The 13,885-nt window shown below is 37.6% G+C and overlaps 8 protein-coding genes across 8 annotated transcripts; 5 read left to right on the top strand and 3 right to left on the bottom strand.

Moving 5' to 3' along the window:
- Positions 1-64: 64 nt before the first annotated feature.
- Positions 65-700, top strand: PRCAT00005656001 (uncharacterized protein; the record flags this gene model as incomplete). The annotated part of the gene is made up of 1 exon (XM_062955742.1): positions 65-700. The coding sequence occupies one exon, from the start codon at positions 65-67 to the stop codon at positions 698-700; it is 636 nt and encodes a 211-aa protein (XP_062812315.1).
- A 50-nt stretch (positions 701-750) lies between these two features.
- Positions 751-2,940, bottom strand: PRCAT00005655001 (putative metalloendopeptidase; the record flags this gene model as incomplete). Its single annotated transcript, XM_062955741.1, has 1 exon — positions 751-2,940. One exon carries the CDS (start codon positions 2,938-2,940, stop codon positions 751-753), a length of 2,190 nt encoding a protein of 729 aa, XP_062812314.1.
- A 264-nt stretch (positions 2,941-3,204) lies between these two features.
- Positions 3,205-4,875, top strand: PRCAT00005654001 (uncharacterized protein; the record flags this gene model as incomplete). The annotated part of the gene is made up of 1 exon (XM_062955740.1): positions 3,205-4,875. The coding sequence occupies one exon, from the start codon at positions 3,205-3,207 to the stop codon at positions 4,873-4,875; it is 1,671 nt and encodes a 556-aa protein (XP_062812313.1).
- A 103-nt stretch (positions 4,876-4,978) lies between these two features.
- Positions 4,979-6,526, bottom strand: DDC1 (Ddc1p; the record flags this gene model as incomplete). The annotated part of the gene is made up of 1 exon (XM_062955739.1): positions 4,979-6,526. One exon carries the CDS (start codon positions 6,524-6,526, stop codon positions 4,979-4,981), a length of 1,548 nt encoding a protein of 515 aa, XP_062812312.1.
- Positions 6,527-6,722: 196 nt separating this feature from the next.
- On the top strand, positions 6,723-7,436 carry DCG1 (Dcg1p; the record flags this gene model as incomplete). The annotated part of the gene is made up of 1 exon (XM_062955738.1): positions 6,723-7,436. The coding sequence occupies one exon, from the start codon at positions 6,723-6,725 to the stop codon at positions 7,434-7,436; it is 714 nt and encodes a 237-aa protein (XP_062812311.1).
- Positions 7,437-7,625: 189 nt separating this feature from the next.
- OXR1 (Oxr1p) lies at positions 7,626-8,525 on the top strand (the record flags this gene model as incomplete). Its single annotated transcript, XM_062955737.1, has 1 exon — positions 7,626-8,525. The coding sequence occupies one exon, from the start codon at positions 7,626-7,628 to the stop codon at positions 8,523-8,525; it is 900 nt and encodes a 299-aa protein (XP_062812310.1).
- A 567-nt stretch (positions 8,526-9,092) lies between these two features.
- On the top strand, positions 9,093-11,522 carry PGA18 (Pga18p; the record flags this gene model as incomplete). The annotated part of the gene is made up of 1 exon (XM_062955736.1): positions 9,093-11,522. One exon carries the CDS (start codon positions 9,093-9,095, stop codon positions 11,520-11,522), a length of 2,430 nt encoding a protein of 809 aa, XP_062812309.1.
- A 398-nt stretch (positions 11,523-11,920) lies between these two features.
- MET13 (methylenetetrahydrofolate reductase (NAD(P)H)) lies at positions 11,921-13,774 on the bottom strand (the record flags this gene model as incomplete). Its single annotated transcript, XM_062955735.1, has 1 exon — positions 11,921-13,774. One exon carries the CDS (start codon positions 13,772-13,774, stop codon positions 11,921-11,923), a length of 1,854 nt encoding a protein of 617 aa, XP_062812308.1.
- Between the last annotated feature and the right edge of the window lie 111 nt (positions 13,775-13,885).

Genomic DNA, 13,885 nt, shown 5'->3' with positions numbered 1-13,885 from the left:
ATTTTGTGTAATGTGCTTTAAATAAGCATGATTTTGATAACACACCTCTAGATAGCAGCAGAATATGACTGAGACAGATGCCGACAAAAGAATAGGGGGAAAAAGTGCCAATAGATCAGTGGGAAATGCAGCAGATGTATTGACGCATACTGTTGCTTATAATGAGTCCATAGGAAGCAACGATACTGACGACGACTACGATCTTAGTGAAGAGGACAATTCCAATGAAGAAGGTATTTTTCATAAGCAAAGTAGCCACCCTATTCATTTCACAGCTTCATTATCTGATCATGCAGAATACATCACGAATAACCTTGTGGATGCTTTAGATTCACAAGGATTGGACGAGTCTTTAGTGCTTCAAGCCAAAATAAGCGGCCGTCTTAATAACGAAAACCAAAAAGTCATCGAAAGAAGGAAAGAACTTAATGAAAGACTTAAATCAATACTGTCTTTATATAAAAAGAACTTCACTCATTCAGAGCGGAACCTGAAATCGAACTTGACTAGCATGACCAGAGTTCAAAAATTGAAGCATGACATTGATGAACTCGAAAGCAGAATAGAAAAACTTAAGAACGGCTCTTCAAAAAGTTTCAGAATTTTCAAACTGCAATACGACGGTATTTCGAAGTCATATCCGGTGGAGTACAATCAATCTAAGGATAAAATTTTAGAAAGGCAAATCGATGAACTATGAGTAAATGAGAAAAGAGATACAATCCTAATATATTAATGACTAATGATCTTCTATATTTCATTCGTGTAAAGGGAACCAATTCCATCTAACCATGATCCTACATACCAGTACATTCCCATTATTGTAAAACCCTCACTCGGGACCTCTAAGGTGGATAGGTGACCTCCCTTGGAGTTTCCGTACATTGGCGATTTCCTTCCCGTATTCGTCTCGAATTGAACAGCATCAATCCAGGCTCCGTTTCTTATATGAAGCTTTTGGATAATTTCTCCACCATTCAAAATGAATTCTGAATATTTCGATTTCTCATGTCCAACTAATGAACTGAATTCGGAGTCATTCTTAGAAATATCCACTTGTTTAATTTTTTGTGCAAGTTTATCTATGTAATTTCTAGGCGGTATTTTTGGAGGATCATCAGTAGTTCTCGAAGGTCCATGGTAGTAGAATTTGATGCCATCCAAGGCACCTCCATGAAATATTCTGACTTTCTTCACAGTATCAAGATTGAAGAGAGAAACTTCTTGCTTTTTGTCTTTGGACTTTCCAAGTAAAGAACTTTTAAAACAATTAAAAGTACCTTCCCCGAGCCCATAGTTACTCTTATCAACACGAATGCTATCCATTACGCAATGACTTTTGAAATCTTGTATATACAAATCACCACCTAAAGAAAGTACTCTTACATCGAAATTCTCAGACGCTTCTTTGAAGTTACCTTTTAAGGCATTATAGCAGAAATTGTAATCCAAGACTAATTCATGTTGTAGCCCATGGCCGCCATATGAATGCGGAAAATATGCAATGTGGTATCTCGCTAGACCTTTGGCGACAAGTTCAAACATGAAGATTCCGGACTTTGATTTTATTAAGGCAGATCCTTGCAGTAAGTGATACAGAGAAGGAGCAGAGTTCATTTCGTCGTATCCTTCATATCGCCTCATGTACGTACTGAAAAGTTTTCCGAAATCTCTATCAACAGGCAAGGAAAAGGAAGCGTGATAAAAATATCTTATTAGATCCATTATGTTCCAGTGACATACTTTTGGCCACGTTCCGTCATTGCCTATGAATCTACCATTTGTTCTTTCTCTTAAACATTCAAGCTCCTTCGTCATGAAAGACCTATTTAACCAGATGTAGTCTCTCAACATTACACCATCTACTTGATGAGGACTTCCGAGAGAATGGCCAATTTCATGCATAAACGCGCCCATAGTAACATTGAGACATTCCCAACTTGTTCCACATTGATTGCAATCATTAGCAACCTCAGATTTTGATAGATGTGTGGCATCTAGAAAACTAGGTCCTACAGAAGCAAAACTGGTGGGCCACGAATGCAATCCATGGGAACCGAATATTGCTAGCTTGATATCTGCGTTACCCCCACCTAATGCTGCGTGGGTCAATATTAAATCTTTTTTAGAATCATAGTGAGAGTCGACGTATAATACGGCGCACTGTATTGGAGTTCCTTGAGATTTATATTTCTCAGATAGTTCAGGAGTATTTTTAATGACATCTAATGCATGGCTAAAGAGCCATCCTTTATTTGTAGCCTTAGGATTTTGCTGAGTCAAATTAGGGTCTTGAAGTTCAGCAACAGTTTTAGGAGACCTTAAAACATGAACTTTTACCTCACTATGTGGGACCGGAGACTTTGTATCATAGCCGAAAACACCCTGATGAGAAACCGCCTCTTCAACAAACTGAAAAGAGCGATTACTTAACCCTACAGCTCTCATTTCATCTTGAGTATATGCTTGCATCAATCTACCGGCTACCTTTAATTTCCTAATAGCAGTGTCAATGTTTGCCTCTTCGCCTCTCCTCAACCGATATTTCGGCATATCATATTGACCCAAAGAGTCTTTACCGACAAGCAAACATAAGTGAATTGGCTTGTTCTTATCTAAAAAACAATAATTTATTCTAATGCTGGTACTGTCGACTATGCGAGGGTCCTTGTATTTACATTGTAAATAACCCGAAGAAGATATTTCACAATTTTCTAGGATATCAATTACAATGTTGTTGGCCTGGTTAGCAGCAACATGAACCACACATTTGAAATGGCCGCTATTAGATATTTCACAATATTGTGGTGGAAACACTCTATTATCATCATTAACGAATCGGACAACTGCCTGTTTGGATGAAATGGAGCTTTTACCTTGAATAATGATGCTAGGAGAAGAAACTATTTCCCCATTAGAATAATTTAAGTTAATTGCCATGTTACTGCCAGTAGTGTTTTTTTTATTCAGAACAGAACAGGTTCCATATGTAACAAGTTGAAATCAATCATCCACGTGACTCGATTATTTATGGCGAGAGATCAGATCTTATTATACAAGTGATTTGATTGATTAACATTGAACTAAGATTGCTTACCATTTAAAAAGCGGAGGGGATTGGCTACATTCAGAAGTCAGAAATTTACAACATTAAGTTTAGCCTGTTATTCTGACGATGCTTTGTTAAGTCTACTGCACGAATACATGTCTGAACATAAAAAACGATCCGAAGCTGCAATTGCAGCGTCTAACCATTGGGCAAACAAAAGGGTAAAGACACTTGAAGATCAGAAAGCTTCGGAAAGTATACCATTGTTACCTGTAAACCCAGATGCTGGAACTGACAAGCAAAATCCGATTTTGATTGAGGATATCAAATCTACCGTGGATCATCGAGTCCCAGAAACATGTAGGTCATCCCCAATTCGGCTCCTTTATAACCCCAGTTATAATGATAGCGAATCAGTTGCTGCTAATAAAGATACCTTAATGATAGAGGAGCTCATTGGGTCAAAGGATTTGAAGGAAACATTCCAATTCAACTTTAGCATCGATCTTCCCTTTTTTTTGACTTATTTGCATCCAGACTTTTCGAAAGAGAAGAAAAAGATAACATTCATCAGCGGTAGTAAAGTTTTATTACCAGAATTACCTGATGCAGAGTTCGTAAGAGAACATTTTAATGTGCATGAAGTAATTGCAAATGTGCCTAATAAGTTCGGGACTCATCATACTAAAATGATGATAAACTTCTTCGAAGACGATACTGTAGAAATCGTTATCATGACAGCTAATCTAACCAAACTAGACTTTGTAGGATTGACTCAAATGTGCTGGAGGTCTGGGAGGTTGAAAAAGGATTCGGATCCTTCTGAAGAGAATACAAAATTTAAAAGAGATTTATGCGCATATATCAAGCGTTATGGTGATGATGCTCTTGATAATTTATCTGAGATTGTAAATAAATACGTATTTTGTGGCATAGATGTCGAACTAGTGGCTTCAACCCCAGGATCTTATGACATCTCCGATCTCAAAGATGACGATGAAATCTACGGCTACGGAAAACTATATCAAATTTTAAGAAGAAATGGGTTATTGCTTGACAATCAGGAGTCTAAGCTACATTATAATGTCCTAGCTCAAATATCATCGATTTCGTATCCCTTTGCTACAAAAGGAAAAGATACCGCATCAATATTCTCTCATCTAATTTGCCCGTTGATTTTCTCTGGAAACCAACCCGGACCTTCTTTCTTAGCACCTGGATCTAGATCATTTCAGAGGCATCAAAAACTGAACAATTATTATCCACACATAGTATTCCCATCCGTGCCTGATGTGGCAGAGAACAACGTTGGATTCGGAGCAGGTCAGGCTGTTCATTTTAACTATTTTAGTTCACAAACTCACAGAAACCAATATGAGCAGAACATAAAACCCTATTTAAGACGATGGAATTCTAGTAGAAATCTATCGATTACAGGGCGTGAAAAAGTGGTTCCACATGTAAAGTTATATATGTGTGACAATGCTGATAATTGGGGTTCTTTAAAGTGGGTAATGATGTGCAGTCATAATTTGTCAAAACAAGCATGGGGATCTCATAAAGGATCCAAATTCACGACTACTGATGCCAGAAAATATGAAGTTGCAAGCTATGAGTTAGGAGTTCTTGTCCCAGAACGAACTGTGAAATTGATTCCATGTTATTCTTCTGATCATACTACGACAGCTGACAGGATACCTATAAGATTACCATTCAAATTGCCACCTGTTCCGTATCTGTCATCAGACAAACCATGGAGCCCACTCCAAGATTTTGGGCACATAAAAGATAGATATGGGCAGGAATATCATGGAATTAACTCATAAAATCTTTATACCAAAATGCTTTAATGCAGATGTCTAACAATATAAATATTTAAAAATAAATACGTTATTATCAAACTTTCGATTATATTAATGCTAGCTATGCTCAATCTAAAATAGATTTAGGTTTGTCATGAATCTGAGTCGGACCGAGGAAATAAGTTTCCTCATCACTTTTCGAATAGTCGGTATCTTGGTCTTGATCAATGATAATCCTTTTATTTGGTAAACCTTGTTTTACTCGTTTTGCACCGGCAGATGTTCTCGTATTGTCAATATGTCTCTTCATACTCAATTCAATGTTAGACGTCACCGATTTATCATAAGTCACTATATCCAAAGGCTCAGATGATGCTTCACGTAGATGAGATGTTTCCTCTTCGTCATTACGAATGTCACCATAAAGTGAAGTTACTCTTGTAGAATCTATTGCAAGACTTCCCATTATATTCGCGCGCAGATGAACCTCCTCGGTAGCTGATTTAGAATAAAGCGAAGAGAGATGAGGAAGATCAGGTACCTCTATTGTACTTTGCTCTTTAATATCCCGAAGGACATGTCTAGGTAATACAAAGGTATCAGAGTTTTTATCATCATCGGATACCGGGCCCTCTTTTCCTGTGATCTGTACATACTGGACGAGTAAATTAGGATCGCTTTTCATTTCAAATAATATGGGATCACCAGCCTTTCTAAAGAAGATCTCGAAATTATAATCACTCAAACTAAGATCTTTGAACTCTTCATTCTTGAAACCCTCATTTGCACCAAAAATGCTGGTAAGCAACAGAATAAAATTCCGAAGATCACGTAATCTGAATGTTATTGCTTTCTTAGATACCACATCAATCATTTCAGTTTGACGAAGATTAGAATTTATAAGCTCTTCGATACTGAGGGTGATAGTAACTGACATAGGATGTTTAAGTATTTCCTTCTCCTGAACAATTTGTTTAGTAAACCCTGTAAACAGAATCCTATCATTTTTAGCCTCTATTTTAAAGTCTTCAGTGGTTGAAGGCAATAGGTCCAAAAAGTCCTTGAAGATGATTTGTTCAATTATAAAGAAATTGATACAATTAGGAGAATGATTTTCGGCATCAGAAGATTGATCATATAAATTCTGATGATACCTTTCTGCAATTTTTAGCTTATTCTTGACGACAGGTTGATAGCTCGTACGGTACTTTTTAATGATTAGCTTCTTAGTCTTAATTTCAATTAATAGAATGTATTGCATAGGGCGTGGTGTATTCGGCGACCAGTCAGCTTTAAGCCAAATGTAATGAAGATCATTAGAATCCATATTTTTAAACAAGGTGAATAAATGCTTTGAATTCACTAGAAAGGAATACGAATTCATTTCACAATCAAGAGAACCAGACTCTTCATCCTGATCTATATATTGTCTCAGATTTATATCCTCATTTTCTTCAACCTTATTAGGAGTAAATTTGGTATAGTAGGTATGAAAAAAAGACTTCTTGAATATGATTTCGCCATGAGTGGTTCCAGCGATATTTATGGCTGAAAGCGATAAAGAATCCAGAGAAACAATAAATTTAATACGATCTGAAATCGCTGCTAAAGACGCAATGGCCTTGTTCCATATAATCTTATGTTTGATAGATTCTATCGAGCCGAAGAATGACATCACACAATATGATTTGCTAGACCTTTTTCAGATCATGTTCTATGTTGTAAAAGTAATTATGAATTGAGAAACTAAAATTCGCATAAATTCCTGTACTGGAAAAGTAAGGACTCTCGTTATCAAAACTTGGGAGAATCAGTTAAAACCGTCATACCAATCCATAACAAGTTTTCCTTATTAAATCAGCATTTCAAAAATGACAAAAACCTCCGTCTTCATAATCAATCCCAATTCTTCTGAATCGGTTACGAATAATTTAAAGAATGTCTTGGTGATGTCTCCGAATGTAGAGTATAATTTCTACACTGCACCACCGGAGGCACCTAAAGAAATTAGCGGTCATAAGTCATCACTTGAATCTGAGAGAATAGTGCTTCCAGATCTTTTGAAGAAAGGCGTTTTGGATAAGTACGACGGATTTCTCGTCTGTTGTTACTCTGACCATCCATTGATTCATTCATTGGGTCAACGCACTAGAAAGCCAGTCTTAGGAATTATGCAAGCAACATTAACTTACAGTTTACTGAGCTCGCTAGTCAATAAACTGTTTATATTAACTAGCTTTAGCGACTGGGAGCCTCTACTTGACCAAGGAATCATAGACTACGTTGGAAGTGATAGGTTTCCACTAGGAAAATTTCAAAAAACGAAAGCTTTGAACATAAGTGTTTTAGATCTTAGTGATCCAAAAGAATTTGCTAAGATTCGCGAGAGAGTCAACTATTTTTTGAATGTAGAGTATGCAAAAGAAAAGATCAACTGTGTACTCTTGGGATGCGCAGGTATGGCGGGGTTAGATTCTAAATTGAGTGAGTCATTTCCAAATGTTTTGTTTATAGATAGCGTTAAAGTAGGTGTTGATCTCCTTGTTACGTTGATTAAATTCAACTCAACGAATTTAAATATATAGACATTTCTGGCATTCTTTTTTGTATATACTCAATATAATCTTGTAATTGCTTACACGATAAGTGGAACAGGCACAAAAATTTTTGTAATCTTTCTTTATCTATAGATTTTTGAATCTTATTAGAAATAATTATTCAGAAGACAAGACTACTAATTGTCAGATTATTATTACGGATTCTAAAATAATCTCATGCCTAGAATGAATTCACATAGTGCAGATTCCTCAAAGGATGAAAGAAACGAGGCATCAGTTGATAATGTGCGTCAACCTGAAAGAAAGGATTCACTTTTAGCCAGAATGTTGTCATCTCGTAGATCTGCAAACGCATTGGATTCACCCAAGCCAGACATTGAGGACTCCAGAGATAGAGAGCCGTCCCTCCCACCTCTCCCGGCTCTTTCTTTGACAGGCTATAAGAGAAACACAAAGCACAGGTTGATGAATGACGAATTAGCTGAGAATATTAGAGGACTTCTTCCTGCCAGGCTTCAATTATTTGAAGACTGGGAGCTCGTGTACTCACTTGAGCAACATGGGGTTTCATTAAATACATTATACCAGAATTGTGATCTTGAGACACAGCTTAGAAGACACAACAAGGACAAGCAGGGAGAAGGAGGATTTGCTGAGTCCGTTGTTAGATCAATTTTAGATGAACCCTCAAAATCTTTTACCCCAAAGAGACCACATGGGTATGTTATGATCATTAAGGATGATAAACATTCAATATTTGGATGTTATGTCAATCAAAGTTTTAAACCGACAGATCAGAAAAGATACTACGGTAATGGCGAATGCTTTTTATGGAAATGTGAGAAGACAGGCTCAAAGGAAAAAGGAAGTCGGTTTAAGGCTTTCGTCTATACGGGCATTAATGACAACATTATATATTCCAATCATGACTTTATTGCCATTGGTTCTTCTCATGGACAAAATGGATTATGGATAGACAAATCGCTTTATAATGGTGTTAGTTATCCCTGCGAGACATTTGGGAATGAGGTTTTGAATAGCCTGGATCCAAATACAAGCTTCGGTAAGTTTAAAATAATAGGACTTGAAGTATGGAGAATAGGATTATTAGAGTAGTAGTTTCTGATCATTTGAATTATTGATAAAATCTGACATTTACATTTAGTCATTACATTTTATGTACTTAGCTGAATTTGGTACAAATTTAGTCAAAGCGAATTTCCTTTTGAATGGAATTCTTGGTTTTAATGAAGGTAAAAATAGAAATAAAGATTCCACAATTCAGGTAGTCTAGGTCTTTTAAGAGTGATTTTCACACGATTTTGTGTCACCTCTTATTTGTGTCACAAAAATGGTGAAACATCTGAAACAGATTTGCAACCAAAGAAGTGTTAACGAAGGTTGTTCATTCTAAAGCTCATATTCGGAAGAGGAACAGGATGTTGAAACTTCAGTAGTATTGACTGCATTGTTTGAAATCTGCTTCATTTTTCTGTAACACATGTTTTCATACGGGGCAATGCAAGTTCTTGAAATATATATATGTACGTTAAAGCTCAGTTTTCGCCTCAAAGATTAGACGGCAAATACAGCAATAAAGGATCTTTCTAAAGTTTAAGTCAAGTGGTAATACTGACAAACTGTTCATTCGCTAATTGATTTGTGTTTATATTCGTAGCACAAATGAAGATTTCACTCATTGCTGCACTAGTGGGGATTGCTACTAGTGCTTTCTCCCAGACGAGCGACTATTTTTCAAACGAATTAGATACTGGTTCCACAATATGGACCACTTATTATGCTGAATCGACGAAGTTAGTGACCATAACATCTTGCGAATCTAATGTGTGCTCCACGAAAACGCATTCAACTGGAGTCACGAAAGTTACCACCGTTACTGAAGGGGTTACAACAGTATACACGACATATTGCCCGCTTACTACTTCCCATCCAGTAGTTCCACTGTCTTCCTTGGAACTTACTTCAACTTTTGCAAGTAGCTCTGAGGCTCTGTCATGGAGTAGCGAAGAATGCGAGGAAGATGAAACATCATCGATTGCTTCTTCTGTTTACATCTCGCTGTCAATAACTGAAGCTCCAAGTGACTCATGTGGTTCTGAGTGCTCATCAACCATATCCTTGCCAAGTTCTTCCTCATCTGCATTGGAAATATCGAGTTCACTCGAAGCAAGTTCTATCGAAATAACATCTAAACCGTCGAGTTCACTTGAGGAAAGCTCTATCGAAATCACATCTAAACCCTCGAGCTCCTCTGAAGTTAACGAAAATTCTTCTTATGAGTCAACGACCACAGAAGTTGACCATAAGACCACTATAATTACGATAACATCATGTGAGAATGATAAGTGTTCAAAAACTAGCGCCAGTGCTACGCGAGGGGTTGTTACTGTAACAGTGAGTGGCGAAATCACATCATACACAACTTGGTGCCCAGTGACAGCAACTCTGTCGAGTTCAGAGATTTTCGTCTCATCAACCTCGAGTACGGCAACTTCCCTGAGCATTGAGACAGCTACCACAAGCACAGAGGCACTGGAGACAGTTCCTGCAACTAGTCTGACTGTTTCTAGCGCCCTCAAAAGCTCTAGTCTCTTGTCTACCTCAGTGACCCTATCCATTCCTACAACCAGCGAGGTCGTTTCTAAAGATTCGTACAGCAGTTATGTCACGTCATCGCCATTAACTTCTAGCGAAACAATAAGTTTGCTGTCGTCGGTCGTTTCTACAATGCACTCAAGCTCACTTACAAGTACAGAAACATCTAGTAAGGCTATCAGTACTTCAAGTCAATTTTCAGCTTCTCTGAGCTCCTATTTTTCAGAAGATGAAGAAGAGTCATCTTGTATTGAAAGTGAATCTTCCGATTTTGCTACTGTTACTTCAGTAACAAGTTCGAATATAGATACGTCTATCTATGTCACCGAGACTTCATCAAGTGAGAGTGATGAAGTAGAGTCCTCCTTTACTTCGTTGGAAACAGCTAGTTCTGTGGAAAGTTTGGAGACTTTAAGCGATGTCACTGAAACGAATACACTCACAACTGTTATCACAGTCACCCACTGCTCAGACAATAGATGTTCAAAAACTACTAAGACCGCAACACCGAGTCAGGTTACTACTACAGTAAGTGGAACAGTCACATCCTATACGACCTGGTGTCCATTGAGCGAAGAACTGACAACCTCTAAAAGTAGCATTTATGTGTCATCTACAGGCTGGGATACTACTGTTGCTCCTCTGACAACTAGCAAAGAAACCCCGCCTATGAGTAGCCTGGTTGCTGATGTTTCTGTCTCTTCCGTAGAAACAAAAGAGACTAGTGATGCTCTGAAAAGTTCACTGCTTGAGAAAGAAACTACAAAGGAATCTTCGACGCAATCTAAAGAAACTAAGGTATCATCGAAGATATCATCTACCAGAGAATCAACAAGCGAAACTACTTCGGACCAAACTACTACAGTTATTATAACTGTGACTACATGTTCGGACAACAAATGTTCCGAGACTACTGTTCCAGCCACTCACGGCCCTACAACAGTTACGGTGAGTGGTAAAACAACTTCTTTCACTACATGGTGTCCAATTTCTGGATCACTGACGTTTTCTTCTACGCTGAATGAAGCGCCTACGGTTACACTGGAGCAAGAAAGTACTGTTGAGGTATCTGATTCCGTGGATGCGCTGTCTTTCTCGTCTGATATTGCGCCAGAGCAAACAGCATCTTCGGAAGCCGAATGGACTGAAACAGCCTCTTATGATGATACAACTTCAACCGAACAAAGTAGTTTGGCTAATACTTCTATATCTTACACTGATAGTATATCTACAGAATCATCAGTGAAAAAGACCACTTCACCTTACTCTACCAACGCAGATTTAGGAACCACAGATACCAAGGAAACGGCTGCTGAAAGTGCAAGTTGTCTCGAAAGTGACTGCGTCGCTGAGACATATGCACAAAGCAGCAGTGAAGTCTTTTCGTCATACAGCGTCTTGCCAAGTTCTGTGTCAGAGTATGAAGGAAGTGCCAAATTACTTTCTTCTCGAGCAGGGGTTCCAGTTTTTGTACTTTCAGTTTTATTATTCTTCTGAGGTAAGCTCTTGCCTTTAAAATCAATTCTACACTATTTTAGTAATATTATCATCTTTAAAGTTATATAAATGTAAAGATATATATATTTAATACTACATTCTACCATACCGTTGAGGATGCCACTATGCACAGGAGTTTTTAATAACCTAATACCCATAACTGTTGAAATGAACCAAATGCCAATGAAAGAACAAAAAAAAAAATAAGAAAACAAAATGGATAAAACAAAAAGCTAACATACATTGCATTTAATGGACTTTTGAATAAACCTAAGATCTGTGTTGAATTTGTCTTAGGTTTGCAGCATGTTGAGTGCTTGCAATACCCTGTACAGGTGAATTAAAATTAATCGACTTGAATTGTCGATAAAAAAAAAAAAGGCTTGAACTTTTATAGCTTATTCTAGGTCAGGCACATGGAGCTGATTTAATAAATCAAAAATGGTCTTGTTTTCGTCGAAAAAATCGTTACTGACCAAGTTACAAAGAACAAACTCATCATTTAAGTTTTTCATGAGCTCGACAAAATTTGAGCTCTGACTTTTATCAATGGTTGTAGATTGAAGGTGGTAGCTCTGGAATATTCTAATCCATTCTGTAATGAGTCTAAAAGCTTCATCTTTCCATGCCAAAAAAGAGGTCTTCTCCACAATTGTTGGCTGCAAAATCTCTTCACCTGGAAAGACACCCCACGTGACAGCATTAATATCATCCTCTGCAGTGTTGGTCAACAAGTCACCATTTTTATTCACCGCATAATAGGTCACATTACCACAGCCAGAACCATTTTGAGCATTATTATATTCGGAAATTTTCTGTAAAAGGTCAGGAATCAAATCTTGGTGACACAAAAATTCCAAATATTGCTTTTGGTAGATATATCCGTTCTTGGGACCCCACCCAAAGACACTGTCACTGGATTTCACAGCATTTAGAGCTGGTTGGGAATTCGTAGTAAAAAACCCTTTTCTATTTAATTTAATAAGGTCTTCAACTATGATTGATGTGTCTTTGCCAATTTGTCCATCAGACCAAGGCAATGATTTCAAGTCACCTTTAAGATAAGATACAATAAGCTCACCAAAGTCCTTCAAAGATTGAGGTGCTCCCCACAAATCAAATGCCTTTTTGGGGGACTGCCTCAATAAGTCAGTCGCAAATAAATCTATATCGCCAAAAGCTGGAGATCTAGAATCACCCCATCTTCCATTAGGGAACTCATCCCAAGCTGAAGTTCTCGATATATAAGAATATTTTCTGTTCTGCCAAAAAATTGGACGAATAGCTTCTTTCGATCTCAGTGGGAGTAAAGACTTTCTCCATGGCAAGTCAACACCACCGATTGTCTCATGTGACTTCACTGACTCAATCAAATTCAATTTTTCTAATATCATTACGGTAGCCCTCTCTAAGTTCATCGTATAAAAATGTAAGTGATTCACATGACCAGACGTAATTAACTTCTGGCACATCTCTGCAACAAGCTCTGTTCCCTTTTCCCTGACCTCAAAATCGTCATCTTTAATTGGGTCAAGAGCATCCAAGAATTCTTGTGGTATTGCTACTTGAGACCACTTTGCCCTTCTAATGAACGAAGCATAAGTAGAAATTGGCATTATTCCAGGAATTATTGGAATCTCGACACCAAGTTTACGAACTTTTGCGCACCAAGAAATGAAGTTATCAGCATCATAAAACATTTGAGTAATAATGAAATTGGCACCTGCATCACACTTTTCCTTTAAATAGGTCAAAAGCAACTCATCAGACTCTTCTTCAGGATGACCTTCTGGATAAGCTGCAACACCGATGTTAAAATGATTACCATATTTCTTACGAATATATTTTATCAAGTCAACAGCGTAATTGAAAATGCCAGTGGATTCTGAGCCATCCAACGGAGGATCACCCCTCAAAGCCAAAATATTCTGGCATCCAGACTTGTAGGCTCTATCTAAAGCCTCATCAATCAATTCAATTTGCATATTAGTGCAAGTTAAATGCATACAAGTTTCCAAGCCTAAAGTAGATTGTGCGGTGTAAACCATCTCATTTGTTAAGCTCGAAGATCTTCCACCTGCATTCCAAGTAATATCTATGAAGATAGGATTCAAGTCGTACATTCTATCCATTCTATCGTATAGGTTTTGTACACCTTGTGATGTTTTTGGAACGAAAAATTCAAAAGAGAATGTAGCCATAGCCGGATTGGATACCGAGTGTGCCTGATTTAGCTTTTCTGAGATCCTCATGTTATGATTCAATACATAGATGGACTATAATGTGGTTGTCTTCTTGTTGAAGAAAATCTTTAACTGTCGTGTCGTGTCGGACTTGATCTTAATTGTCGAGTCTCGCACTAA

The sequence above is a fragment of the Priceomyces carsonii genome (genome assembly GCF_900007245.1).
Source record: "Priceomyces carsonii strain CBS4050 genome assembly, scaffold: Debaryomyces_carsonii_scaffold_6, whole genome shotgun sequence".
In the NCBI taxonomy this organism is placed as follows: Eukaryota; Fungi; Ascomycota; class Pichiomycetes; order Serinales; family Debaryomycetaceae; genus Priceomyces; species Priceomyces carsonii.
Note: the sequence above shows the minus strand (reverse complement) of the source record. Positions and strands in the feature narration are given on the sequence as shown.